This window comes from Notolepis coatsorum (genome assembly GCF_963971535.1).
Source record: "Notolepis coatsorum genome assembly, contig: SCAFFOLD_380, whole genome shotgun sequence".
In the NCBI taxonomy this organism is placed as follows: Eukaryota; Metazoa; Chordata; class Actinopteri; order Aulopiformes; family Paralepididae; genus Notolepis; species Notolepis coatsorum.
The window spans coordinates 157750-184299 of record NW_028173899.1 but is presented as its reverse complement, the minus strand read 5'-3'; the positions used below and the strand labels follow the sequence as shown (position 1 = coordinate 184299).

The following is a 26550-nucleotide window of genomic DNA, read 5'->3' as shown; positions in this document are numbered from 1 at the left end:
GTTATCGTTCGGTATAATTTGGCTGAGCTGCCCCTGAGACCCCCCCCCCCCCCCCCCCCCCCCCTAATGAGGTCTATCCAGCCGTGCAACAATACTTTGATACACAGGAAGTGGTCTAACAGCTTGTTTTCCTGCCCCCCCCCCTCTCTCTCTCTTTGCCTTTTGGCACACAGAGGAAGCGGTGTAATTACAAATGGTTAACGGAGCCAAGTGCAGCTGATGTTGTAGTGGAAATAGTTAGAGTTTGTTTCCCACTGTTCTGATGGCACTGAATCATGTAGCTTATGTCATCAGATCTACAGCATGCATGCTTTTACTGTATGGAATCTAACCCATTCCTGCCCCCCCCCTCTCACCCTCTCTCTCTGAGCACACTAATTTATTCATCTTTTCTTTTTTCTTAATTTTTTTTATAAAGAAATGTAATGTTTTGCAAACAAAAAAAGTCTGAAAGGGGAAGAAAAGGGGACAGGATAATGAGTACATTATACTAGTAGATATACTATGCTAGGACTAGAAGAATAATGAAAATGATCTCTCTCTCTTTCTCTCTCTCTCTCTCTCTCTCTCTCTCTCTCTCTCTCTCTCTCTCTCTCTCTCTCTCTCTCTCTCAGGATGACAGGCCGTGAGTTCTTCACTCGTTTTCCAGCACTCTATCCTTTCCTCTTGAGTCAGCTGGAGGAGGCCGCTGCCACGGTGGACAGGTGATATGGCTACACACACATACACGCACACCACGCACACGCACACACACACACACACATGCACGTACGTACACACACACACACACAGAATCCTTTCTCAGCCTCCTCTGGTTCCTCCTGGCTCCTGGTAGATTAAAACCAATGGGAACGGCTTCATTAAACTGGTTAAGCCGGTGCCGTGATGAACAGTTTCCTGGGAGAGATGGAGCGATGGGGAGGAGTTCATTGTCCTTGTTATCTCGCTCAATTGAGCTCTTAACTCCTCTTTTAAAAGCTTTTGGACTTTACAATCGCTCCCCAGTCAACCCTATCTTAATCGGAATCCAATTAATTGAATGCTTTTCTCTCTCTCTCTCTCTCTCTCTCTCTCTCTCTCTCTCTCTCTCTCTCTCTCTCTCTCTCTCTCTCTCTCTCTCTCTCTCTCTCTCTCTCTCTCTCTCTCTCTCACACTTCCTCTCTTCCCTTTGCCCCCTCTTCTTAAAAAAGTTAACCAGATTCCCAGGGAACACGTTCCTAGTCGCTTCACAGATGGTGTGTCTCACCACCCAAACGGCCCGACCGCACCGCGCGCCACCGTAGGGCAGAGCACCGCCGGGGTGGAAGTAGCACTTTGTGGTTCAAGCCTACAGCGCAAGTTGTACACAACCCTCACCCTTCTCTCATGCAACCTCTCTGCTGTATGTTTTACACACAGTGCTACCCACTGGTCGGGTTAGTCTAGTCTGATTATTTAGTATACGAGTTGTTTCGGTTTGTTTGTTTTTAATGCTGAATGACTTACGAGTAATTTCTGGGGAAGTGATAAGCGTATCTTCCGGCATCGCAATGATATTCGCAAAATAATATTCTTTGGCCTTTGAATAAGCATTGGATTTGAAGACGTTCTCCCGCACAAGCGCCTTCATCTGCGGAAGGAATATGCAGATATGTGGCAAACAAAATGTTACAGTTCAGCCAATCAAATCAACCCGTCAGTCAGTTGACAAAACTATTGACTATGGCTATTAATAGACTCAGAATCACGTTAGTCGAGCAATGAGGTTAGCCGAGGTTAACCGTATGTAGTGTGGTAGTGAAAGCGTTAACCCTTTGTAGTGTGGTAGTGAACGTGTTAACCCTTTGTAGTGTGGTAGTGAAAGGGTTGACTATAACCAAGTTCTGTTAGTTAGGGGCGATGCTTGGCATCACTACTGCACTATCTCGCGTACGTGCACGCGTACTGAATAAACCACAAATGTACCTCTAATACCAGTATTAGTCTGACCACACCCCTCATCAGCTTACCTTCATAAGCAGGTGTGTGGTCACCTGCTCTCCTCCTTCCCAAGCTTCACCACAAGGTGAGGACAAGGGCTGCAGCGGCCGTCTGATGCCAAGCATCGCCCCTAACTAACAGAACTTGGTTATAGTCATAACCTAACGTTCTGTATCGTTAGTGGCTTAGCTTGGCATCACTACTGCACAAGGGAGGCCAAGCGGAGCCACTTGGCTGACAAATACACCCCGCTGACAGCCCCCCAAAACCATCAGAACAGGGAGGGCCGAGCCCCCCCGACCCCCCCTAATGGAGGGTAGCCCCCCTATTAGGGACGTCACGGGAGGGCAACGGACCCGACCGTGCGAAGAGGCACTCAAGCAACTCAACGCACAGGGTGAGCAGACCGTGGCTTGACCCCACGACTACACACACGCACAACCCGCATGCCACCCGGGAACGAACGGAGGAACAACCTCGTTACTGCCCCCAGAATCACGGGGTCAAGGGCAAACCCAACCCCGTGGCAAGGCCGTAGCAGCGGAGCACGAAGGAAGACCCAGACCCACCAAAAGGACTGGACTCCCTAGAATGGGGGCCCGGAGAAGTCCATGATGCCAGCATCAAGACCCCACCAGGTGGGCACGTAGTGCCCCGCCCCCCACATCGCCAGCGTATTCGGACAAAGGCCCCTCAGTTACTGCACCTGGTATTCCCAGGCGGAACCAACCAGGCCAGAACCTGCCCAGCTTCCGAGATCGGACGAGATCGGGCGTGTTCAGGTCGGTATGGCCGTAAGCCGAGCGGGCCCCGTCCCCCCAATAGTACACCGCCTGGCACACTGACCCTGCAGAACAGGCAGTCAGCATGGCCGTAAGCACACAAAAAAGGTTAACCAACGGAAGCAGGCAGCGCACCGGGGAAAACCAGGCAACAGGCTGTTAACCCTAGCCTGGAGACTGCGGACGAGACAGGCGCCAGAGGGGACAGCTGAACACAGCCGCCCCGGCGGAAGGAGCGTAAGCTGGCGGTGTTGCATGACCAAGCCTCCATTTAACAACCCCCACCCAGAGGGGTCGAGGCAGAGAAGGCTGACACGATTGGCAGACGTCATGAACGTGCAGGGGCACCCTCAAACGGTGAACCCGGGAGTTGACACTGCCCCAACACACCAGGGAATCAACCACCTCGGTGTTACCCAATGCGGTGGCTGTTCCTATAACCCCTCAAGAAAAAACTCCAAAACACACCTGCGGGTATACACCGGCTATACCGCAGTACAAGTGTTCCAGTTTCCAAAAAGGGTTAACCCAGGCCTACGGGTCGCAAACATCACTTCGGACCGGGCCTGGCGGTACGGGAAGCACAGGGTCACCAGAGGAGGTCAAAAAACCACCCCCACAGGCCCCTCTTCGCCATGCGTGAGAGAGGAGCGAAAAATAATGGAGAACCAGCCCCTAAGCACACCGTACCTGGTATTCCCCGGCGGTCTCCCAACCAAGTACTAACCAGGACCAACCTGTGTAGCGGCCGAGATCCGACGAGATCGAGCGCGTACAGAATGGCATGGCTGTAAGCCATGACGACAGTGCTGAGTAAAAACATACCCAACCAGGGTCTCCATAGCGCTTAACCCTGTGACACCCAGACCGACCTGGCATTTTCCCCCCTGAAAAAAGCCCAAGTCCCTCAGGGTACCAGAACAGCAGATCTGCATCCCCGGCGGACAACGGGTTCAACTGATCTGGACCAGCGTGACCAGAACCAGTCCCGTGCCCTAACCACGCCGACATGCCTACTCCAGGAGAAGGGCAGATATGCGTGTTGATCTTAACATGAAAAGAAGGCGCCACCCAGACGTTCGGACGAACCGCGCCTGGTGGCCCACCCCAAGGGCGTGAGACCCCACTACATATGTTCAGATCCATCCCGTCATCATCCCCCAGACATGAACGAGAATCCGTCGACAACCCACCCAGGTCATGGGATGTGGTCGTCGGAAGAGGAAAAACCCCCATCTCAGTTGCTTTATAAAAACGCTGTTTCAACCACAAGCAACCAAGGCGTGCCAGTCAATCGCCTGTTTACAGCGAGCTAGCACTATACGTGCGTCGGGACACACCCCCATCAATGAACAGGCTATTTAGACCTGTCATTGAATCCCCAAGGCGCCCAGGGGAACGACAAGAGGGGTGTGACACTCCCTAACTCCAACACTTCTGGAATAGAAAGAAGGAAGCATCAACAGTATGTATCCCAGTCTACACAACACAGCCGGGGTAAAAAATGTTCACATTTTTACATCCCACCACCCTCCCATAGGAAAGAGACGGGGATCCCCAGAGAGACTTCCCACGCGAGCTGTACAGATTGAAAAGAATATATTGCACCTTGAGCCATGTAAAAAACTGGTTTTAGGGCCTCCGGGGAAGAGGCACTGAACCCATACACACTCAATAAACGAATTGAATCGAATATACATACAATAGAAAAGGACCCTTCTAGAGGGTCCACTCACTTTGACAATCTGAGGAGGAAGGCTCTGTACTCTGATGGAGGCTTCCTCACATGGAAGAAGGAGTCCGAACTCACAGAAGGCCTGAATAGGCGCTTGGTGAGGAGGAGCCCTGACCACCCCCCCTGAAAACAGATCCATCACATGGACCTGAACAGCACACGGAAGTCCTACCAACAGAGACGCGCACGGTGACGTACTCTATGGCGGGGGAATTCCTGCGGTGCACACGCCCAATATACCAGGCCGTGGGACCAGGAACTCCCTCCCCCCCCCCCCCCCCCCCCCCCCCCCGTACCGTGCCGAACCGCCACGTGACGGGAACCTTGAAGGACAGGGGTGTGTACCCCTGACCGACAGAACAATGGGGAGAGGTTACCAGTTCACCCCTTTACGACCCCACACCCATGATACGACGTAACGACAAAAAGAGAATATGACACAGTCATAGTCAGCTCTATGAAGCGTTTCACAGCTCCACACAGCGCATGAGCTAACCTGCTATCTGATTTTTACTAAGGAAAAACACAGAATAGAGAGGGCTCTAAGAACCCCGGTCCAACATACACATGTGCTTCTGTGGCCAGTACAACCCAGTTGTAGGTCACATGACACACACAACCCATCATCACCTACAAAAAATGGCAAAAACACTCAACAGAGGAACGCCGTTTTTTTCCACAATGAGAGAATACATCATTCTTGATTAGTATCGACCACAGGCCTTGCTAAGCACACATGACAGCAACCAAACCAATTTCCCTTTAGGAAATAAGTTTCTCCAGCTGATTTAGCACAACCTCAGCAATCAAGCTAAGAGTTACATCGTATCCCTACCACACAAAAGACACAATTAATGCACAACATGTCTGATAGGAGGTGATAAAGTCCCCAGGGAACCGGGGGGGAAAACACAATCCTCCTATTTTACCCTCAATACGGCCAGTTAAAACAGGAAAACCTGTTAATGTGTGAACTCACTGTTCATTGTCATTACAGTCTGAGAAAGAACATTCTTTTACTCACTTGTCACCAAGCATAGCTTCATAGGTTAGTTGCCTTAGTAGTGAGTACACGGTACACATAAACACCATGATGTTTCTCACACAACAACCAGATCAATACATCACGATCTGCACGGAGAAGCTAACTGCCAGTGACAAAAACAGCTCACACATAACCCGCAACGTATCCCAAATGCATTGCAACAACACACGTTTTGGGAAAAAACACCGTTATTCACAATACATTTAGCAAAGTAAAACCAGAAGACGTGTTATGAGGTCTGGCCAACCCCGTACCTACCCGGAACGCAGATCAGCGAAGTGCAGTCACAAGACACCGTAGAACACAGCCGTCCTGTGTTGTTCGATCCGGGCAGCGTCGCCGCTCCAACCAGTCGCTACAGTCCTCTTTGTTGACGCAATCCCCGTCCAGGCTCAGGGCAGGGTCGACGAACATCCCCTGTCAAGGATGACGTCGTGGTCAAGAGTGTAAAACATGTTAAAATCAAAGCACGTTCAACAGAATAGCATCAAGCTAACGGCTGCTCCAACCGTTCGGGTGCTATTGCTTCCGCTCGCGAGACGCCGATCTAACGACGCACGCGATCAGAAGCGAGCTCCCGGCGGCGCGCGAGAAGCTAAGCTACCCCGCGCCAGGCCACTGACCGGCTAACCGTAAGCTATGAACATGTAAACAATGACATAACACTCACCCAGACAGGCCGCCGTTCTGAACCTCTCCTCACTTTTTAAGAGAAAAGAGAAAACAAGACGTCAACACCGCTTCACAACGGTGACATTACCACGTCCGGCGGAATCAGCACAGTACCAACTGGCCTGTATAGCTGACTTTGAACATGAATCTGCCGCTATCGCACATTACATGCACATATCCCCTCGTGAAGGAATACTCTCATTTGGATATGAAAGATGGGGCCTTAACACGGTGACAGAGAGAATCCACTCGTCCAGAACACACAGGGATCACCAGTGTCAATGGTCGCGGCCCACTAGTTAAAACTATAATGGTCTCCAGACCAAGGTCTTCTGTCGCCTAGGCGGCTAAACAAAGGACCCTAGCCTGGGGCCGGTTTCCATAAACTTTGTCAAGTAGCCCCCATAGCACTAACAGACAAGTGGAGCCCGCCAGCAAACACTACTCACCCAACCTGGAACGCACCGCTCCTCACAACAGCGGCATGTCCGACAGTTCAGCTGTGGCCTGACAGGTTTCACCCCAACAAACACAGCAAGGAACTGCAGTTGAGAAGCATGCAGCGGCGTGCTCCCAATACGAAAACCGGTGGAGGGTTTTTAGAATGATCATCATCTTCTAGACACTCCAGTACGAAGACAATATCGCCGTATTTTCTCGAAAATAGTGAGAGAGAAAATAAAGATATGATGTCAACGTATCCTTGTTTCCCAAGCTGTTCCTAATCCAATTTCTTCCATCATGGTGTCAAGTGTGGGGATCTACCGAGGCACTTCTTCCTTGTGGTGAAAGCGAGAAGGAGGAGAGCAGGTGACCACACACCTGCTTATGAAGGTAAGCTGATGAGGGGTGTGGTCAGACTAATACTGGTATTAGAGGTACATTTGTGGTTTATTCAGTACGCGTGCACGTACGCGAGATAGTGCAGTAGTGATGCCAAGCTAAGCCACTAACGATACAGAACCGTCTGTAGTGTGGTAGTGAACGTGTTAACCCTTTGTAGTGTGGTAGTGAAAGGGTTAACCGTCTTTAGTGTGGTAGTGAAAGGGTTAACCGTCTGTAGTGTGGTAGTGAACGTGTTAACCCTTTGTAGTGTGGTAGTGAAAGGGTTAACCCTTTGTAGTGTGGTAGTGAAAGGGTTAATCGTATGTAGTGTGGTAGTGAACGTGTTAACCCTTTGTAGTGTGGTAGTGAAATGGTTAACCCTTTGTAGTGTGGTAGTGAAAGGGTTAACCCTTTGTAGTGTGGTTGTGAAAGGGTTAACCGTCTGTAGTGTGGTAGTGAACGTGTTAACCCTTTGTAGTGTGGTCGTGAAAGGCTTAAACAATGACTCAAAAATATAATTCCGTCTAATATTGAGAATTGTATCCAAAGTGCAATATTTGTCAGATGAATTGTAATTAAATGTTTTCCCTCCATCGTTCAGCCCAGGAGGTGGACATGTGGAGCTCTGTTCCTCCGATCTGTGACTTCCTCCTCCCTCTACACCTCCTCTCTCCACCTCTTCTCTCCACCTGCACCTCCACCACTCACGTCTCAACACTTAATCACTGTCTATCTGTCGTATCTCTCCTCCTCTCTCTCCTCTGTCTCTCCATCTCTTCATCCCTCCATCTCCATCTCCCTCGCCCCGTCTCCAGTTCCATCTCATGCAAAGCCTCATATGTTAGCAATTCCCCCCCCCCGCCCGCCTCTCTCCTCCCTCCCTCCCTCCCTCCCTCCCTCCCTCCCTCCCTCCCTCCCTCCCGGGTGCTTCTATGACATCACATCCTGGCCGGCCTGTGTCGTCGTGACTAAATTGGGACGCTAAGCACATTAGACCGGCTCCTAATTAGGCTGCTATTACATTTCCCCATCTCGCCGATCGCACGCCCGTCCCAGCGGGTTGTTCTACGTGTGTGTGTGTGTGTGTGTGTGTGTGTGTGTGTGTGTGTGTGTGTGTGTGTGTGTGTGTGTGTGTGTGTGTGTGTGTGTGTGTGTGTGTGTGTGTGTGTGTGTGTGTGTGTGTGTGTGTGTGTGTGTGTGTGTGTGTGTGTGTGTGTGTGTGTGTGTGTGTGTGTGTGTGTGTGTGTGTGTGTGTGTGTGTGTGTGTGTGTGTGTGTGTGTGTGTGTATTTTAGAATGGAATAATGAAAAGCACAAGCTGTTTTGGCAGGAGGTCTGATCTCCCTCTGCTGCTCTATGAGATCCTCATGACTATGGAAGGGCCCTGAGCAAGTCCTGCTGCCGTCACACACACACACACACACACACACACACACGCACACTACACCATACACTCTACATTAATTCACTGCAATCCCAATATACACACAAGTGTGCACTGACGCACGCACGCACACACACATACACACATACACACTCACTCTATCTCTCTCTCTCTCTCTCTCTCTCTCTCTCTCTCTCTCTCTCTCTCTCTCTCTCTCTCTCTCTCTCTCTCTCTCTCTCTCTCTCTCTCTCTCTCTCTCTCTCTATATATATATATCTCGCATGAATCAGCAGCCTCTAATTGCACACAAGTGTACACTGACATGCATGTAAACACATGCACATAATCTCTTTCTCACACACAGACACACACACACAGAGAGATCCACTGTCTCTGATATAGCCTTGATAAAACTTTTCTCTCCGTCTTTCTTTTCCTTTTCCCTCCGTCCCTTTCTCCCTTCCTCCCTCCCTTCCTCCTTGGGAGTGTGTCAAAAGGACACAGCAAAGCATGAAACTGTGAAGCCGCTGGCAGCAAGATGTAGTTTCCATTCCGAGTGAGTCAGGGAGGGAGTCAGCGATAGATAGATGGATGGAGGGAGGGATATTGAGTTGGAGTGAGAGAGAGAAGGATGGAGGTGAAAAGCTAAAACGAAAGACAGATGAGGGGAGGGCTGCTGGACAGGACCTGTGGGTGGTTTAGGATCTGAAATATGTGTCACACGATAGAAGAATCTATGGGGATGAACGGTACATGTGCGTGTGGAGGAACACTCTTATGACCATCTGGACTCTTAAAGGGAAAGTTCACAATTCTGAACCCCTTGGCCCTATTTAAAAATGTTTCTACCAATGACTTTAAGTTCAAGTTTTGTTTTATTTGTCACATATAAGGTACACATACATTACAGTGAACATCCTAAAATGTGCTTCATACAGTACAAAAAGTAAAAGAATAAAGACCAAACACTATACAAAATATACAAAATGCTAAACAGAGGTAGAGAGGTAGTGCAAATATTTTTATAATAAATAGATTAAATATGGTATATGGTGTAGTGTTAAAAAGTGTTTAAAGTGTCTAAATGTGAGTGTGTGCATGTGGATGTGTGTGCAATGGATGTAGAATGGATGGGTTAGTGTTCTTCTGGGCACAATCCATGTCATACCGGGTCGCCTACTTTGAGTGCAATGTGTGGAGTAGGTGTTTGTTTCAGGGCCGAGGTTGGACTGAGAAAGGACTCTACACAGATTGACAATTGACATCATCGGCAAAGTATTCAGAACCCTATGATATTATTTCCCCACCAGGTGTTCCAATGTTCCTATGTGATCCAGGTGATCTAAACACATATATACAGTAAACCTGCCTGGTCGCTCCAGATGAGTCAGACATTAGTCACTTTATTACATTACCTTCAGTACTTAGGCATCTCTCTCTCTCTCTCTCTCTCTCTCTCTCTCTCTGCTTGTTTTTCCACTGTAGTTGAGTAGTTTATACATTTCAGTTGAATTTATTCAATTCTGTCTTCCTCCTATCCTAATCCCCACTTTATGAAGTTTCTCCCGTCTTCCTTCAATGCTGTAAAAGCTTTTTATTTACTGCTCTTTGGAGGCTAACTTGGAGATCCATTATGAATGACTGGAGTTTGCTGCAATAGGATGAGATGATATAGGAGATGGACAAGTCCCTAGCCCGCTAGCCTGTGGTCAGTTCTAGCCCGCTAGCCTGTGGTCAGTTCTAGTCCTCTAGTCTGTGGTCAGTTCTAGTCTGTGGTCAGTTCTAGCCTGTGGTCAGTTCTAGTCTGTGGTCAGTTCTAGCCTGTGGTCAGTTCTAGCCTGTGGTCAGTTCTAGCCTGTGGTCAGTTCTAGTCTGTGGTCAGTTCTAGTCCTCTAGCCTGTGGTCAGTTCTAGCCCGCTAGCCTGTGGTCAGTTCTAGCCTGTGGTCAGTTCTAGCCTGTGGTCAGTTCTAGCCTGTGGTCAGTTCTAGCCTGTGGTCAGTTCTAGCCTGTGGTCAGTTCTAGTCCTCTAGCCTGTGGTCAGTTCTAGCCTCTGGTCAGTTCTAGCCTGTGGTCAGTTCTAGTCTGTGGTCAGTTCTAGCCTGTGGTCAGTTCTAGCCTCTGGTCAGTTCTAGCCTGTGGTCAGTTCTAGCCTGTGGTCAGTTCTAGTCCTCTGGTCAGTTCTAGCCTGTGGTCAGTTCTAGCCTGTGGTCAGTTCTAGCCTGTGGTCAGTTCTAGCCTGTGGTCAGTTCTAGTCTGTGGTCAGTTCTAGCCTGTGGTCAGTTCTAGCCCACTAGCCTGTGGTCAGTTCTAGCCTGTGGTCAGTTCTAGTCTGTGGTCAGTTCTAGCCCACTAGCCTGTGGTCAGTTCTAGCCTGTGGTCAGTTCTAGCCCGCTAGCCTGTGGTCAGTTCTAGCCTGTGGTCAGTTCTAGCCCGCTAGCATGTGGTCAGTTCTAGTCTGTGGTCAGTTCTAGCCTGTGGTCAGTTCTAGCCTGTGGTCAGTTCTAGCCTGTGGTCAGTTCTAGCCTGTGGTCAGTTCTAGCATGTGGTCAGTTCTAGCCTGTGGTCAGTTCTAGCATGTGGTCAGTTCTAGCCTGTGGTCAGTTCTAGCCTGTGGTCAGTTCTAGCCTGTGGTCAGTTCTAGCCTGTGGTCAGTTCTAGTCTGTGGTCAGTTCTAGCCTGTGGTCAGTTCTAGCCTGTGGTCAGTTCTAGCCTGTGGTCAGTTCTAGCCTGTGGTCAGTTCTAGCCTGTGGTCAGTTCTAGCCTGTGGTCAGTTCTAGCCCGCTAGCATGTGGTCAGTTCTAGTCTGTGGTCAGTTCTAGCCTGTGGTCAGTTCTAGCCTGTGGTCAGTTCTAGCCTGTGGTCAGTTCTAGCCTGTGGTCAGTTCTAGCCCGCTAGCATGTGGTCAGTTCTAGTCTGTGGTCAGTTCTAGCCTGTGGTCAGTTCTAGCCTGTGGTCAGTTCTAGCCTGTGGTCAGTTCTAGCCTGTGGTCAGTTCTAGCCTGCTAGCCTGTGGTCAGTTCTAGTCCTCTAGCCTGTGGTCAGTTCTAGCCTGCTAGCCTGTGGTCAGTTCTAGTCCTCTAGCCTGTGGTCAGTTCTAGTCTGTGGTCAGTTCTAGCCTTCTAGCCTGTGGTCAGTTCTAGCCTGTGGTCAGTTCTAGCCCGCTAGCCTGTGGTCAGTTTTTTGCTTTGCTTGTCCAAATGACAATACTGACCAAATTGAGATTTATTTTTCTCTTGTCCATTTATTTTGTTTGCCTTCTAATTTAAAATACAGTTTGAAACCGTCTGTACACAGTAGGCTATGTGTGCTAGCAGAACTAGACTCCAGTCACGAGTCACGGTGCACATGTGCGGTGGTTTGTCCACCAAAAAAGCGCCAAAAGATCGAAAATAAACTAGTAGAGCCAGAACTGTTCAACTCCCCTGGAGCCACAACCAGCAGAGAAGCTGGTTTACTTTAGCTTTTAAACCAGCTGCAGCCTGAGAATCGGAGTGTGAGGGGATGTAACACTAAAGATGGTGGCAATGACAAAGAATTGCTGCAAAATAAACATACATCTGTTGCTAAAAAAAATATATATATATATATATATATATATATATATATATATATATATATATATATATATATATATATATATATTAGGGCTGTCAGTTTATCGCGTTAATTAGATTAATTAATTACACAGCAAATTATCGCGTTATGAAAATTAACTCAAAATTAATTACAAAAAAAAAGATTTTTTTTTTTTTTTTTTTTAATAACTTTTTTTTTTATCTCATTCATTCCATAAGAACGTAGAATACACATTACAGACTTTTTTTATATGGTCCATTTGCATGTTCTTGGTATCTGATTCTAGGGACATCTATGGATCTCAGGGAATGTATTCCCAGTGTCAGAAATACTGTGTCTGTTACTAGGCTTGAGTAAATTGTAATGAACCAAATGAGAATATCAATTTTTTTTTTTATCTTTGACTGTGAATAACACTATGCTCAAATTGACCAGACCTGAAAAATCTAAGCAAATTAATAGATGGAAGATGATTAAACAGAAGGTTTTGTAGATACAGTACTGAATTCTGCCATCCGGACACATGCAATTTGAAATATGATTATAGAATATGGAATATCAGGCATAAAATGGTTATGCGATTAAAATGCGATTAATTAGATTAATTAATTACAAATCCTGTAATTAATTAGATTAATTTTTTTAATCGCCTGACAGCACTAATATATATATATATATATATATATATATATATTTTTTTTTTATCCACTTTTTTTCTCCCATTTTCTATATTTTCTCCCATCCCAATTTCGTATCATCCAATTCAACCCTCCCTTGTCACGAACGCTGTTTCTTGCCTCCCACAAGCCGGCTGCAATGTGGACTAAGTCATACATAGCACAAGTCCCCTCCGATACTTGAGGTAACAGCAGTCGCATCTTTTCACCTGCGCAGCTCGATCTCTCAGTGTCGAGGAGTAACGCGTGGGAGGCTCATGCTGCCCCCGACACTTCCTGATTCTACTGCGCAGGCGCACCAACCGACCTGTAGGAGTCGCTGTCCACACCGCCCGATCCCCACCCATCAGTTTCCCACCCCCTAATACGGCCAATGTGTATTAGTACGGACGACCAGCTATATATATTTTTTTTTAATACTTATAACAATTCGATAATTATCGATATCGAGAAATATGATAACATTATCATATCGTTATCGCGATATGATTTTTTTCCATATCGCCCAGCCCTAACGTGACATACATGAATGAATGAATGAATGAATGAATGAATGAATGAATGAATGAATGCATGAATGAATGAAAACTTTATTTAACAGATTGCAGAATGGGTACAATACAGTACGGCTCAATACACACAATTGTTAAGGGGATGCAGACCAGAGAAAGACGTTTGTCTTGTTTCCATCAGGGTCCCCCATTTTCAATTCATATAGACTGTTACATCCAGACATTTATGACATACCAGATCTACAAATGAGTACAACGCCTGTCATATAGACCCTGGTGTCGGAAACTCTGATTAATAGACAGAGTTTCTAAAAAGAGAGTATATACATTATACATTTGAGAGTATATACATTTGAGGGGGAAAAAAATGTACATTGGAGGAGGTTGGGTAGGTGGGGTGGGGGGGGGAACTGTAGGTGGGGTGGGGGGGGGAAGAAACTGTACATTGGAGGGGGTTGGGTAGGTGGGGTGGGGGGGGGGGGAACTGTACATTGGAGGGGGTTGGGTAGGTGGGGTGGGGGGGGGGGACTGTACATTGTAGGGGTTTGGGTTTGGACATTTACAGGAGCCAGTTTAGAATTGCAGCCTCCTGTAGGTGTTCTTTGAGAGTGGTTTTGAAAGTGGGTAGTGATTCACATTCCTTTACAGCTTTAGGTAGGGCGTTCCACATTATTGTGGCATAATTGCGAAACGTGTTTAGTCCCTTGTTTGAGCCGAATCTGGGTTGAACATGATTTGTGGAGCTCCCTCTGGTGTTGTGATCGTGGTATTCACTGACCTTTGGGAAGTATTTTGACATGTACATGGGTACCTTCGTGGTGTAGTGTATCTTGTAGACCAGGCCCATTGCAAGTTGCTGTACTCTGTCGTCTACTCTAAGCCATCCTAGGTTGTCAAAGTGGGCAGGGGTGAGGTGGGTTTTAGGAGTGAGGAGTAGTCAGTTCTAGCCTGCTATTGGTGAGTTCTAGCCTGTGGTGAGTTCTAGTCTGTGGTCAGTTCTAGTCTGTGGTCAGTTCTAGTCTGTGGTCAGTTCTAGTCTGTGGTCAGTTCTAGCCTGTGGTCAGTTCTAGTCTGTGGTGAGTTCTAGCCTGTGGTCAGTTCTAGTCCTCTAGCCTGTGGTCAGTTCTAGCCTGTGGTGAGTTCTAGTCTGTGGTCAGTTCTAGTCTGTGGTCAGTTCTAGCCTGTGGTGAGTTCTAGCCTGTGGTCAGTTCTAGTCTGTGGTCAGTTCTAGTCTGTGGTGAGTTCTAGCCTGTGGTGAGTTCTAGTCTGTGGTCAGTTCTAGTCTGTGGTCAGTTCTAGCATGTGGTCAGTTCTAGCCTGTGGTGAGTTCTAGTCTGTGGTCAGTTCTAGCCTGTGGTCAGTTCTAGCCTGTGGTCAGTTCTAGCCTGTGGTCAGTTCTAGCCTGTGGTGAGTTCTAGCCTGTGGTCAGTTCTAGCCTGTGGTGAGTTCTAGTCTGTGGTCAGTTCTAGCCTGTGGTCAGTTCTAGTCTGTGGTCAGTTCTAGTCTGTGGTGAGTTCTAGTCTGTGGTCAGTTCTAGCCCACTAGCCTGATCTCAGTAGCTTGCATCTGCCCTTTTTTTTTTATTCCATAATGTTATGATTTTATTCAAGAGATGTAGGGCCAGACTAATGTCAAACTGTCCTTCCTAGGCGGAATGTGTTTGGGCTGCATGAAGATAATCTCAGTTGGTTATTGTTTTTCACCTTGTCCTATTTTTGGGAGAAAGTGGCATTTTAGTTTCACCTAAAATGGAAGGTTTCCCACATTCCACATTGAAACCAACATTCTAAATGTCTTAAAGTGCCATCCCTGTGTAGGAGCGTTCATTGTGCTGCTTTAGTGCTCATTACCATTGTGGCAAAACCTCACGCCACAAGAACAGTTTCTTCCCCTCTGCAGTGAGCCTCATCAACAAGGCTCGGGACCCTCACTGACACCCCCCCCCCCACTGTGTTACATTAACACACCCCTACTGGACTATATACTTGCCCACTGTATTGTTACTTCATTCTAATTAGTGTATATAATTGTATAATTGACCACTGCCCAGTTACACAGCCCTGGCCTATCTATCTATTGAGCTATATTTAACTTAGTTTATATCGCACATAATTTTATTCAACCTATTATACAGTCGTACAGCCCTGGCCTATATTTTATTTCATAAATATATTATTCTATTGTGCTTAACTTAGCTCATATTTCATTTTACTTTACTCCACCACTTTATTATATTACCTGTCTGTTAATGTCCGTCCGCTAATGTCGCACCAGTAACGTCCAAAGCAAATTCCTTGTATGTGTAAAGTATACTTGGCAATAAAGACCATTCTGATTATGTTCTGTGTGTGTGTGTGTGTGTGTGCGTGTGTGTGTGTGTGCGTGTGTGCGTGTGTGCGTGTGTGTGCCCCCGCTGTAGTGACAGTGGTCAGGTGAAGCTACATCCCAGCTTGTTCCTGCTGCTGCTGGTCCTGGGCCGACTGTACCCCTCCCCCATGGATGGCTCCTCCTCTCCCCTGGGACTGGCACCGTTCATGCCATTCATCATCAGGTGGGTGAGGCATGCGTTGCTGCACAGAGACATCCCCGACTGAGAGAGGTGCCCCTCCTGAGCTGCACCTACATAGAACACTGGTTCTCAACCCTTTTGGTTTGTGACCCCTAGAAACAGAGGGATGCCTGCTCACCACCACCCCGACATAGTTGAACACAGACAGGAGGGTAAACGTCTTTACTTCTTTGAACAGAACTTCTAAACTTCTTTGAAAGTACTTTTTTTTACTTTCCCATGTCAGAAGTGGACAAGTATTTGTATTAAGTACTGTACTTAAGTACAATTTCGAGCTACTTGTATTATTTTAAGGAACTTACTCCTACATTTCAAAGGGAATATTTAACTTTTTACTCCACTACATTTATCTGAACCCATCAGTTAGTAGTTCGTTTTAAGAAAATGGTTTTGCAGAGAAAACGTGGCAAAAATGGATACTTTCACATTTGAAGCCTGTCAACTTCTAAAGGACATAATCAGAGGAGCATAACTGGACCACATACCACAACATAACCTGTATAGGTAAATGGATCGAGGGTTGAATGTTCCCAATCACTGAAATACACAAACATCATGTAGAATGCATACTTTTACTTTAGATACTTGCATACTTTTACTTTAGATACTTAAGTACATTCAATAGCAAGTACTTGTAGAATTTGAATGGAGGACTTTTACCAGAGTACTCATTCTAAATTTTTTTTTATCCAATCTTCCTACCCTTTTTCTATTTTTTTGAAGCCTTGCATCACATGTCCCCTCCGATACATGTGGAGGCAGCCTGTCACATCTTTTCACCTGCCAGCGCGGACTCTCATTGGCGAGGTGTAACGTGTGGGAGGCTCACACTACCCCCGCCATTTCCTGTCTCTGCTGTGCAGGCGTCCCCAACCGACCTGTAGGAGTCGCTGTCCACAACGTCCAGATTACCACCCATCGACTTCCACCCGCTAACTCTGCCAATTGAGTTAGTATGACAGCCGGCCCAAGCCGGAGGCAACCCTGGTGTCTCTTGCGTTGGTGACGAGTGCAATGTCCGCTGTGCCACCCAGCCGCCTCCTCATTCTACTTTTTCTTAAGTAAAGGAACTGTGTATTTCCTCCACCACTGCATGTCAGGCTATTTAACTTGATTAACAATTGGAGGTGGGTCGATTATCATTATTTCACAAGAATAAAAGCTGCTATACCCAAGATTAGGAGTATCGAGTATGATAATACATTTGCGATTATGAAACGGTGTGGGTTTGTAGAGTGGGAGGGGCGAGAGCATGTTATATTAGACATTACATAAAATGTTTCATTTGATTTGAACAAATTACATTTCAGCAGTCAGTATCTGTACCCGGCAAACAAGACCAAACACCTCAGACGGAAACATGCACACAGTCACAGACGAACACAAAAGTTCATGTAGACACACACACACACACACACACACACACACACACACACACACACACACACACCTGTACCTAAATACTTAAATATGTATTATCAACAAATGAGCAGCACAGACATATACTGCCCTGTCAAGGCAGACCGCAGTAACTTCCAAACAGTGAAACTGAGAAAAATGGCTTTAAAGTTTTTTGACTTGCCATCCAAAATGTGTTATAGGTAGATAGATGATAGTACCCAGATTTAACATGTATTAATGAAGTAATCTTTACGCATACAAAAATATGACGTAATTATTTTAATTAACCCCCAAAAAGCAGATACTGCACTCTGCTGCACGATTTCCTTAAATAATTATACAGGTAATGTACAGGCAAAGTGCAGTAACTTCAAATACAATGTTGTTTTCCCTCCAGTTTTCATAACTTAACCTAGTCATTTTATTTGGATCATCATCATTCCAATATATTCAGGTGTTAAATTTCATTTTCAAACACACTTTAAGCCTATGGCAGTGGTGAATTGGCAAAACATAACCACCACAAAACATGTATTATTGTATCAAGGCAAGAATGACTTGGAACCCACATGTCAAAAAGACTTGTATGGTCCTTTAACAAGTGGACTCTGATCTAATTTAGTTCAAAATCCAGGCTTTGAAAAACGTATTGATATTGCACTTGAGCACAGTGTGGTCCATGTTGTTTGGTCCTGCCCATGAGCATGGCAGAGAACAACAGCAAATGTGTTCAATTAACACACTGTACCATGATCCACAGCAACAGAAGATACAAGCAGTCGTGTCTCGCAATCTTCACAGACAAACTCAGCCTGTCAATATCTAATATATAAGATGCAATATACACTCTCTCTGTGTGAACCACTCACTTTCACAGTCGCTACACACTCCTCTTGTGTTTTTCCTTGGCCTGTGGACATCCGGAGAACATGGTTGAAAACTGCTTCTGAGAAAGCCATAGCGAAATCGAATTATTTAAGGATTATTTATGAAATTTTCAAAATGGCTAGGTTAAGTTATGAAAGCTGGAGGGAAAACAACATTGTATTTGAAGTTACTGCACTTTGCCTGTACATTACCTGTATAATTATTTAAGGAAATCGTACAGCAGAGTGCAGTATCTGCTTTTTGGGGGTTAATTAAAATAATTACGTCATATTTTTGTATGCCTAAAGATTACTTCATTAATACATGTTAAATCTGGGTACTATCATCTATCTACCTATAACACATTTTGGATGGCAAGTCAAAACACTTTAAAGCCATTTTTCACTGTTTGGAAGTTACTGCGGTCTGCCTGGGTTTTGAGTGTGATTTTGTAGTTACTGCAGTTTTTAAAACCCCATATCTCCAAAACTGAGCGACATTAACATCTGAAACTTGGTCACAAGATAAAACATTTATTGACAAGTTCAATTTCACTCATAACTCAATTTTGACTTTTTTCGAGTTACTGTGGTTAGCCTTGACAGGGCAGTATACACCATGACCAAGCTATCAATTATTTACAAAATGCCTTTAACAAAACAGGCCCAGTCATCCTGTGACATAGTTGGGCTGTGACAAAGACAAAGGGCCATTTTGACGATGTATAACTTGCTGCTACAGAGCACAGTAGAAAAGAAAAGGGGTCCCCAGAGAATTGTGTATCTTCCGGCACAAATCTAACACGCTAACTGCCTGTCAATCAAAGGAGGCATGGATGGGATGTAAACATTGCGAGAGCAAAGAAAATGTCGAAAATTTACTTTTGCAAAGGTTATATTATGAGGTAGGATAATAAAATAAATGTCAATTTGAGTGGAAATATGAACATAAAAGCCAGTTGGAACATAACAAATGCAGTTGGATACCTTTAATTACCAAGACAATACATGTAGTCTAAGCACTGTGTGTGTGTTTGGTAGGTGAAGAGCGAGAGGGAAAGAGGTTGTGAGTCTATGTAATTCTGTGGGCCACCAAGACGAAACTCAAAAGTGTAGCCAAAGCATCTTTGTGACTGTGTGTGTGTGTGTGTTGTGTGTGGAAGGGGAGTTAGTGGCTCAGTGGGGGTTTGTTAGTCCGTATGTGTTTTCATGGGCCAACAACACCAAACACCTTTGTAATCTCAAAAGCACGCTTGGCGTCTGTTTGTTAGCGGATCCGTGTGTTTGCTTGTGTCTCTTGTCTCTCTACCCTGCGTTTGTGTGTCTACGTCTGTGTATCTGAGTACCATATATATGTTTGCGTGTCTCCCTGCATTTCCTAGAATCCCTGTCTTTGGCTTCTCCGCTCTGGGGGAGTTACCAGGGCAGACGGATGGGAAACTACGGTTAACGGCACACATTTTTCACATTGCTGAGCAGGAGAAACACACAAATATTATTGGAACGTGTTCCTCCACTGCACCTGCGATAGGACCTGCTCGTCCCATAACACACCCCTTCACACACACACACGCACACACACACACACACAAACACACACACACACACACACACACACACACGCACACGCACGGTACAGATCTTATTCTGTACTGTATGTGTATCCCTTACACATACAAAGGTTTATATCTTTGTACACTATAGCTTTCACCACACTGTATAATAATAACAAACATCTCCAAGGTTATACTGTACATTCATTTATCTAAACATATAGAATAAACACATACACACATGAACCCCCAGACACACACACACACTCGCACACCGATTATGTGCACCCCCAGAAATGGAACGTCCTGTCCCCTGGCTAGGTAAGTCTCACTGGAGCAGATTATGTGGAGCGGAGTGACAGGGAAGTATCATTCTCATAACAAGGCCATGAGAGGAAAAATACAGAGGATGACGCACTACACCAGATAGTTTAGCATTAAAGAGAGTGTGTGTGTGTGTGTGTGTGGGCCTGTGTGCACATGCAGGGATGGATACCAGTGTCAATTGTAAGGTTTCAAATGCTACATTTACACTGCAAGACATAATAGCTCAATTCTGATTCATTTCTCAGCTCCTGAACTGGAAGTAAACATGGAGGACGCTGGATTCCCAGTTTATGGTTTAATTTACAAGTTGATGTGCAGTGGAGGCCAGTTAATTTGTGAGCAGATGATAATGGGGGCGAGGAGGAGGTGAAAGATAGCCATTTGTTTTTTTCAATATACTGTACTTTCAAACACGGACCGGTTATGATACATCCCCTCATGTTTTGCTTGTATAGAAGTATCGCCCCCAAATACTTACAAGGTAAACACCTCCCTGTCCCTCCACTGACCACCTCCATCACAGCTGTTTGTATTCACCGAGTGACTCCCACCAGCAAATAATTGCTACTAATGTCAATCTACAGTGAGGTAAAGGTTGCATCAATTTCGAAATGACTGAGGTTGCATTGTAAAAAATCTGACCTGTATCTGAAGTAGGACTGCAGTAGGCCTATCACTGTTATGAAGAAATCTGATTTGGACTTTTGCCTGCAGTCTGAACGTACAGTAGCCAAAAGGTATCAAAACATGCCAAAAAGCTTCAAAATGATTGGCTTTTGCAATCTTTCTAGTTCAACTACAGATTTACCCAAACATTTTTTATTTAATTGTTCTATTTAAGCAAATGCCATGTGCAGACGCTATACATAATGTTACATAATGCTATTTGCTTTTCATTCAATGGACTGTGAGGGGGAACTGGAAAAAGTATCACCTCGGAAGGAATATTGAATTACTGACGACCAACAGGGTTTTTCCTGGCGGAGGTGGTACCCCATGGTCCTAACACCATCTGTGTGCACGTGTCCTCTTTCTGGCCCCTTGCTCAACCCAGTTGTTGTTGTTGTTGTTGTTGTTAAAGGAACATGCCAACTTTTTGGGAAATTAGCTTATTTGCCATCTACCCTGGAGACAAGCAGATACTTACCCTTTTCTTCTCTGTGCATGCATTAGGCTTAGGGAACAGCCGCACTGTTAGCCTAGCTTAGCGTCATTCACTGGAAGTAGGTGTGCCAGCGTAGCCTAGTCCCCAACAGTCACAAAATACTCTCCAAATATAACTCCAAAACATTCCTGTAAACATGTTGTGAGCTGTGTATTTACCACGTGGAATTTTTTTTTTTTTAATAATTCGACATTTTCATTTTCTAAGCAGATATATACTCCGAATATTTTTTTGCCGAACCACTGCTGCCTGGGCGCAGTGATTTCATCACCTCAAAAGCCCTGTTGATTTTTGAAAAACTGTGGTTTTGTGGTGACTGCAAACAAAATATAGTATATATCTGCTTAGAAAACGAAAATGTCACAAAAAAAATCTTCTCCACGTGGTAAATACACAGGTCACAACATGTTTACAGGAAAGTTTGAGTTGTATTTGGAGTGCATTTCGTGACTGTTGGGGAACTAGGCTACACTGGCATACCTACTTCCAGTGAATGATGCTAAGCTAGGCTAACGGCGCGGCTGTTCCCAAAGCCTAATGCATGCACAGAGAAGAAAAGTGTAAGTATCTCCAGTAGGGCTGACCTTCGAAGCTTTTTTTGGCAATCGAAGCTTCGGGGCCGAGCTTCGATTTTAATTCGAAGTTTCGGAAAAAAAAAAAAAAAGAAAAAAAAATTAATATTTTTTTTTTAATATTTTTTTATTTTTATTTGTTTATCTTATGTTGTGGGACTTGTACAGCACTTTCGTAAACTTTGTTGTTTTTAAATGTGCTCTATAAATAAAGTGGGTTGGATTAATTAATTAAGTAGCCCCTTTCGTGACTGTGACGCATCCAACAAGGTTTCACTCGGCTGTGTGATTTAATTCAAGGTGGATCGCTGTTGTCGTTTGAACAACTTCAGATTTTATGGGAACTACCAATCCCCCAAATCAAGAATGTTTAAGATGAATGAAGTAAGATTTTGATTATTTGAAATATGGCCTGTGTAGACTAAACTATGCACAGAATTATGTCAGTCTACAAGGTCCGGATTCTACATGGTCCGGCAATGTAGACCTTGTAGACTCCACTACAGACCAATTATCAGTGAATGTTCATGCATTTTTAAGAAGGGCAACTTCCACAAAAAAACAAAGAACTCACCAAAACATCTCAGTAGCACCTTATCTAAATGTTATATTTCATATATGGAGATTCATATTTATTTATGTATTGCATGCATTTCTACATTTTATTTCCTATTTTGTTTATTCATCCCAGTATCTTTCTTTCTTATGTGTGGAATTCTACAAGGCGCGCGCACACACACACACACACACTTACATTTAGTCATTTAGCTGACGCTTTTATCCAAAGCGACTTACAAGTTCTGTACGACAAGACAGCAAGAAGGGTACAACTCTATCAGCTGAGTAACAATGTTCATCAAAGTGTTGCGTGTTACAGTGTAGGTTAGTTTATTAGGACAAGTGCATGACAGTAAGGTTAGTCACGGTTAGATTTTTATTTATTTTTTTATCATTTCAGATAATGGTTGAAGAAGTGAGTCTTTAGTCGACGGCGAAAGATTGGACGGGATTCGGCTGTCCTAACTGGGATGGGTAGTTCACACACACACACACACACAAATCGAAGTAAAAAAAAAAAAAATTGAAAAAAAAAATGTTTTTTTTTTTTTACTTCGATTTTTTTTTTATGTTCGAAGCTTGTGCCATCGCACGAAGCTTCGAAGCTTCGAAGTATTTAAGACAGCCCTAATCTCCAGGGTAGATGGCAAATAAGCTTATTTCCCAAAAAGTTGGCCTGTTCCTTTAACTTGATAAGATAGGTATTCAAAATGATCTTCAATTCAATAAATGGTCACTTTATTTGTGCGATGGCACGTAATTATAATAACGAGAGAGAGGACCTTGAGGTTGGAATGCTCTGTGACGGTCTAGATAACGGCACTCAAAGCACTTGAGTGGTGTGTGTTTGTGTCTGTGACTATCTCTGTATATGTGTGTGTGTGCTTATCTGTGTGTGTGTGCGTGCGTGTGTCCATGTGTCCGTGCTAACCACAGAAGGAATAGAGGCAGTCTAATGGTTTCACCATCCCAGCCTCGGCCCTGGCCAATGCAGCTCATGTGTGTTTATGGGAAAAGACGTCCTGACTGATCTGAAGTGACTTTTGTGTACATTCCTCTCTCCCTAGTGAGGCCTTGCTGCAGAGCCGTCAGCGTTCCCCCTCCGCTCACAGAAAAGATGATGTACATCAGGCTCCTTGGCATGTGTTACTGTTGTTGTATAAGATATTATCTTCAGGCTTGCTCGCCCTCTGAAAGGTTTTTAATTCTTTTAACAAGTTTTTTTTTTTACACCGTTGGAAAGAGGAGAATGACGGCTTTCGCACAAAACCCTCATTCCTTTGTTCTCGTGTGTCCAGACAGCTATGCTCTGTTGAATATCGAGTTTTGGCAAACCTTATATTTGAGTAGAATTGCCTTTGCATACACAGAAGAAGGCCATTGTGAAGATAATAATAGAATAAGTAGCTTACTGTTACCCTGAAAACAAGACAATCAAACATCATTCAAACCTGGTAAAATGAACTGTGGGAGTTAGCCTTCCTGTTAGCTTTACAATTTACTTTCCAGTGTTCCACATTAATGTAATCACGCTAAAAGTTGTCTTCCAAAAATTTGCATTTACCAGTATGTTTATTAAGAAGGGGCACCTTGCTCCCCAAAACTGTCTGCATCTCTCTATCTCTCTATCTCTCTATCTCTCTATCTCTCTCTCTCTCTCTCTCTCTCTCTCTCTCTCTCTCTCTCTCTCTCTCTCTCTCTCTCTCTCTCTCTCTCTCTCTCTCTCTCTCTTCGCTACACCATTATGAGTAAATAATTTAACTCTAAATCTAAACATGGGTGGCCTCCCCCCCCCCCCGCTTCTGAAATCCAAACCATGGGACTGGAGAGATTTCTTCTCATCTTCGTATTGCCTTGATTTGAGAGTGAACAGTTTTTTGAACGCATTGTGATGCTGTTTAAGTTGTGTTCACATGTATAATCATAAACAAGTCAAACTCTTTCAGATTCAACGTATATACAGCCAAAATTAAATGTATATGGTCAAATAGTTTTTTGCTAATGATTTTTATCATTAAAATCATATGTCGTTTTTTGATATAAATATATTTAATTGATTTATATATGAACGCCGTAGTAATACTACTACAATATCACTACAATACTCCACTCTCTTCAGTGGTAGACATACCGTCAGCAGAGTATCCTAGGAAGTGAGAGCTGAAGCTAACAGGCCCAGGGCTGAGCACTGACTGACCGGCCCCTCCCCATCAGTGGAGGTATGCAGCGCTGCATGTCCACCACCAAATGAAGCCCATATGTCGCGGATGTTAAAAATAGCAAGGCCCTGGCTGCTTTGGCCCGAGCCCTGGTTCTCCGCCCCCCTCCTCAATCCTCCCTGCGCGCGTGTGGACGTGTCTGGGGAGGTCGCTCACCATCACCCACCGCCTCCTCCGCCTCTTCCCAGCGTCTGCAGGATTTTACTTAGCTCTTCCTACTTTAGCAAGATGCACCCTTACAGATACCCCCCCCCCCCCCCCCCCTCTCCCTCGCATCACGCCGTTCACTTTGTCTTTGTGTCAACCTTTCCCTCTATGATCTCTTGCATTCTTTCACGGGCTCAGCCGCTATCCTGCTCCATACCTGCACCCTTTGATGAGGAAGATGACGACAGTGATGAGGAGGAGGACGAGGAGGAGTATGACTAGACACATTTGTCACATTTGGTTGGAGCTGAGCTCGACTCTTACCTGTCTTGCTCTCTTTCCCCTTCCTTTTAATGTTAATTTATCTTTTAACTTTCTCTCCTACTTTCTCTCTCCCCCTCTGTATATCTCTTTCTCTTTTCCTCTATTGGCAGTGCCAATAGATATCTATATGAATTGAAAATGGGGGACCCTGATGGAAACAAGACAAACGTCTTTCTCAGGTCTGCATCCCCTTAACAATTGTATGTATTGAGCCGTACTGTATTGTACCCATTCTGCAATCTGTTAAATAAAGTTTTCATTCATTCATTCATTCATCCTCAGGGTCTTTTGATAATAACTTATCTCCTCTTATCCAGAACCAGCGTCTCTCTCCAGTCTCTCTCTCTCTCTCTCTCTCTATATATCTCTCTCTCTCTCTCTCTCTCTCTCTCTCTCTCTCTCTCTCTCTCTCTCTCTCTCTCTCTCTCTCTCTCTCTCTCTCTCTCTCTCTCTCTCTCTCTCTCTACCTCATCTCTCCATCGGGATCACCCATAGGCTACTCACTTCATTTGAACGCGTCGCTACTCCGCTAGCCACCCGCATTCCTCAGCGACAGACTCCGTTCGGCGTCGGCTTGTTTAGCTAACGCACTGAGGAGTCGGATTGGAGGAAACTGCGCCGCCAGGCCCACAAAATGAGGCCCATATGAGCCCCCGCCCTCTCAGTCCCCAGTCTGTGTCCTGACCCCATGGGGATGGCCAGGGGACGGCCCTGTTTCTAAAATTACACCCTTCCAAACTGTCATTTCCTCTCCAAAGAGTTTTAATGGGACAAATTAGCACTGATAGTTAACATATGGGGCCCAAATGAGGCTAGGGGTGGGGGCTGTGCATGGCGGAGGGGCCGACATAGGGATTGGTCATTAGAGGTGCATGTTTGTTTGTGTGTTTGTGTGTTTGTGTGTTTGTGTGTGTGTTTGTGTGCCTGTGCCTGCCCAGATCCGCATATGTTCACATGTGTGCATGTACATTCACAGTTGAGAATGGAAGTATGCTGTTAACTTTTGGCTGTCTCTCTGTTTGTCTCTGTGTGTGTCTGTCCATCTGTCTGTCTGTCTGTCTGTCTGTCTGTCTGTCTGTCTGTCTGTCTGTCTGTCCATCTGTCTGTCTGTCTGTCTGTATGTCTGTCTGTCTGTCTGTCTGTCTGTCTGTCTGTCTGTCTCTCCGCCATGGAGCTATGTGACAGCAGGTGGAGGAGCATTTGTTGACAGTTGACGTACAAATGCAGTCCATTTACATGTTCATTCAAACAGCCACGACTTTGTCCTCTTCCTATTGCTTTTAACCCTCTCTCTTCCATCATCTCTCTCTCTCTCTCTCTCTCTCTCTCTCTCTCTCTCTCTCTCTCTCTCTCTCTCTCTCTCTCTCTCTCTCTCTCTCTCTCCTCATCTCTGCATTCCATTGGGGTGATGGATGGACGTTCCCTCGTTGCTCTGGAACCTTTTCGTAGGATTCTTTCCACCACAGAGCAGAGCGCCTCCACTAAACTACCCTGCTTCACTGCCGTCATGTCCAGCCCCTCTCCCCAACCAAACAGTCCTGACTCTCTCTCTCTCTCTCACACACACACACACACACACACACACACACACACACACACACACACACACACACACACACACACACACACACACACACACACACACACACACACACACACGCACGCATACCATTCCTCCTTCTG

At 45.3% G+C, this 26550-nt stretch overlaps 1 protein-coding gene across 1 annotated transcript in view; it reads left to right on the top strand.

The window, feature by feature from the left end:
- Positions 1-615: 615 nt before the first annotated feature.
- The window catches only part of LOC311247672 (tRNA (32-2'-O)-methyltransferase regulator THADA-like), a gene marked incomplete at its 5' end in the record, with an annotated part of 165195 nt that continues 139260 nt past the window's right edge, over positions 616-26550 (top strand). The window contains 2 exons of the mRNA XM_084338686.1: positions 616-704; positions 15586-15717. Coding sequence (XP_084194812.1) covers positions 616-704; positions 15586-15717 — 221 coding nt within the window. The remainder of the gene's footprint in view (positions 705-15585; positions 15718-26550) is intronic.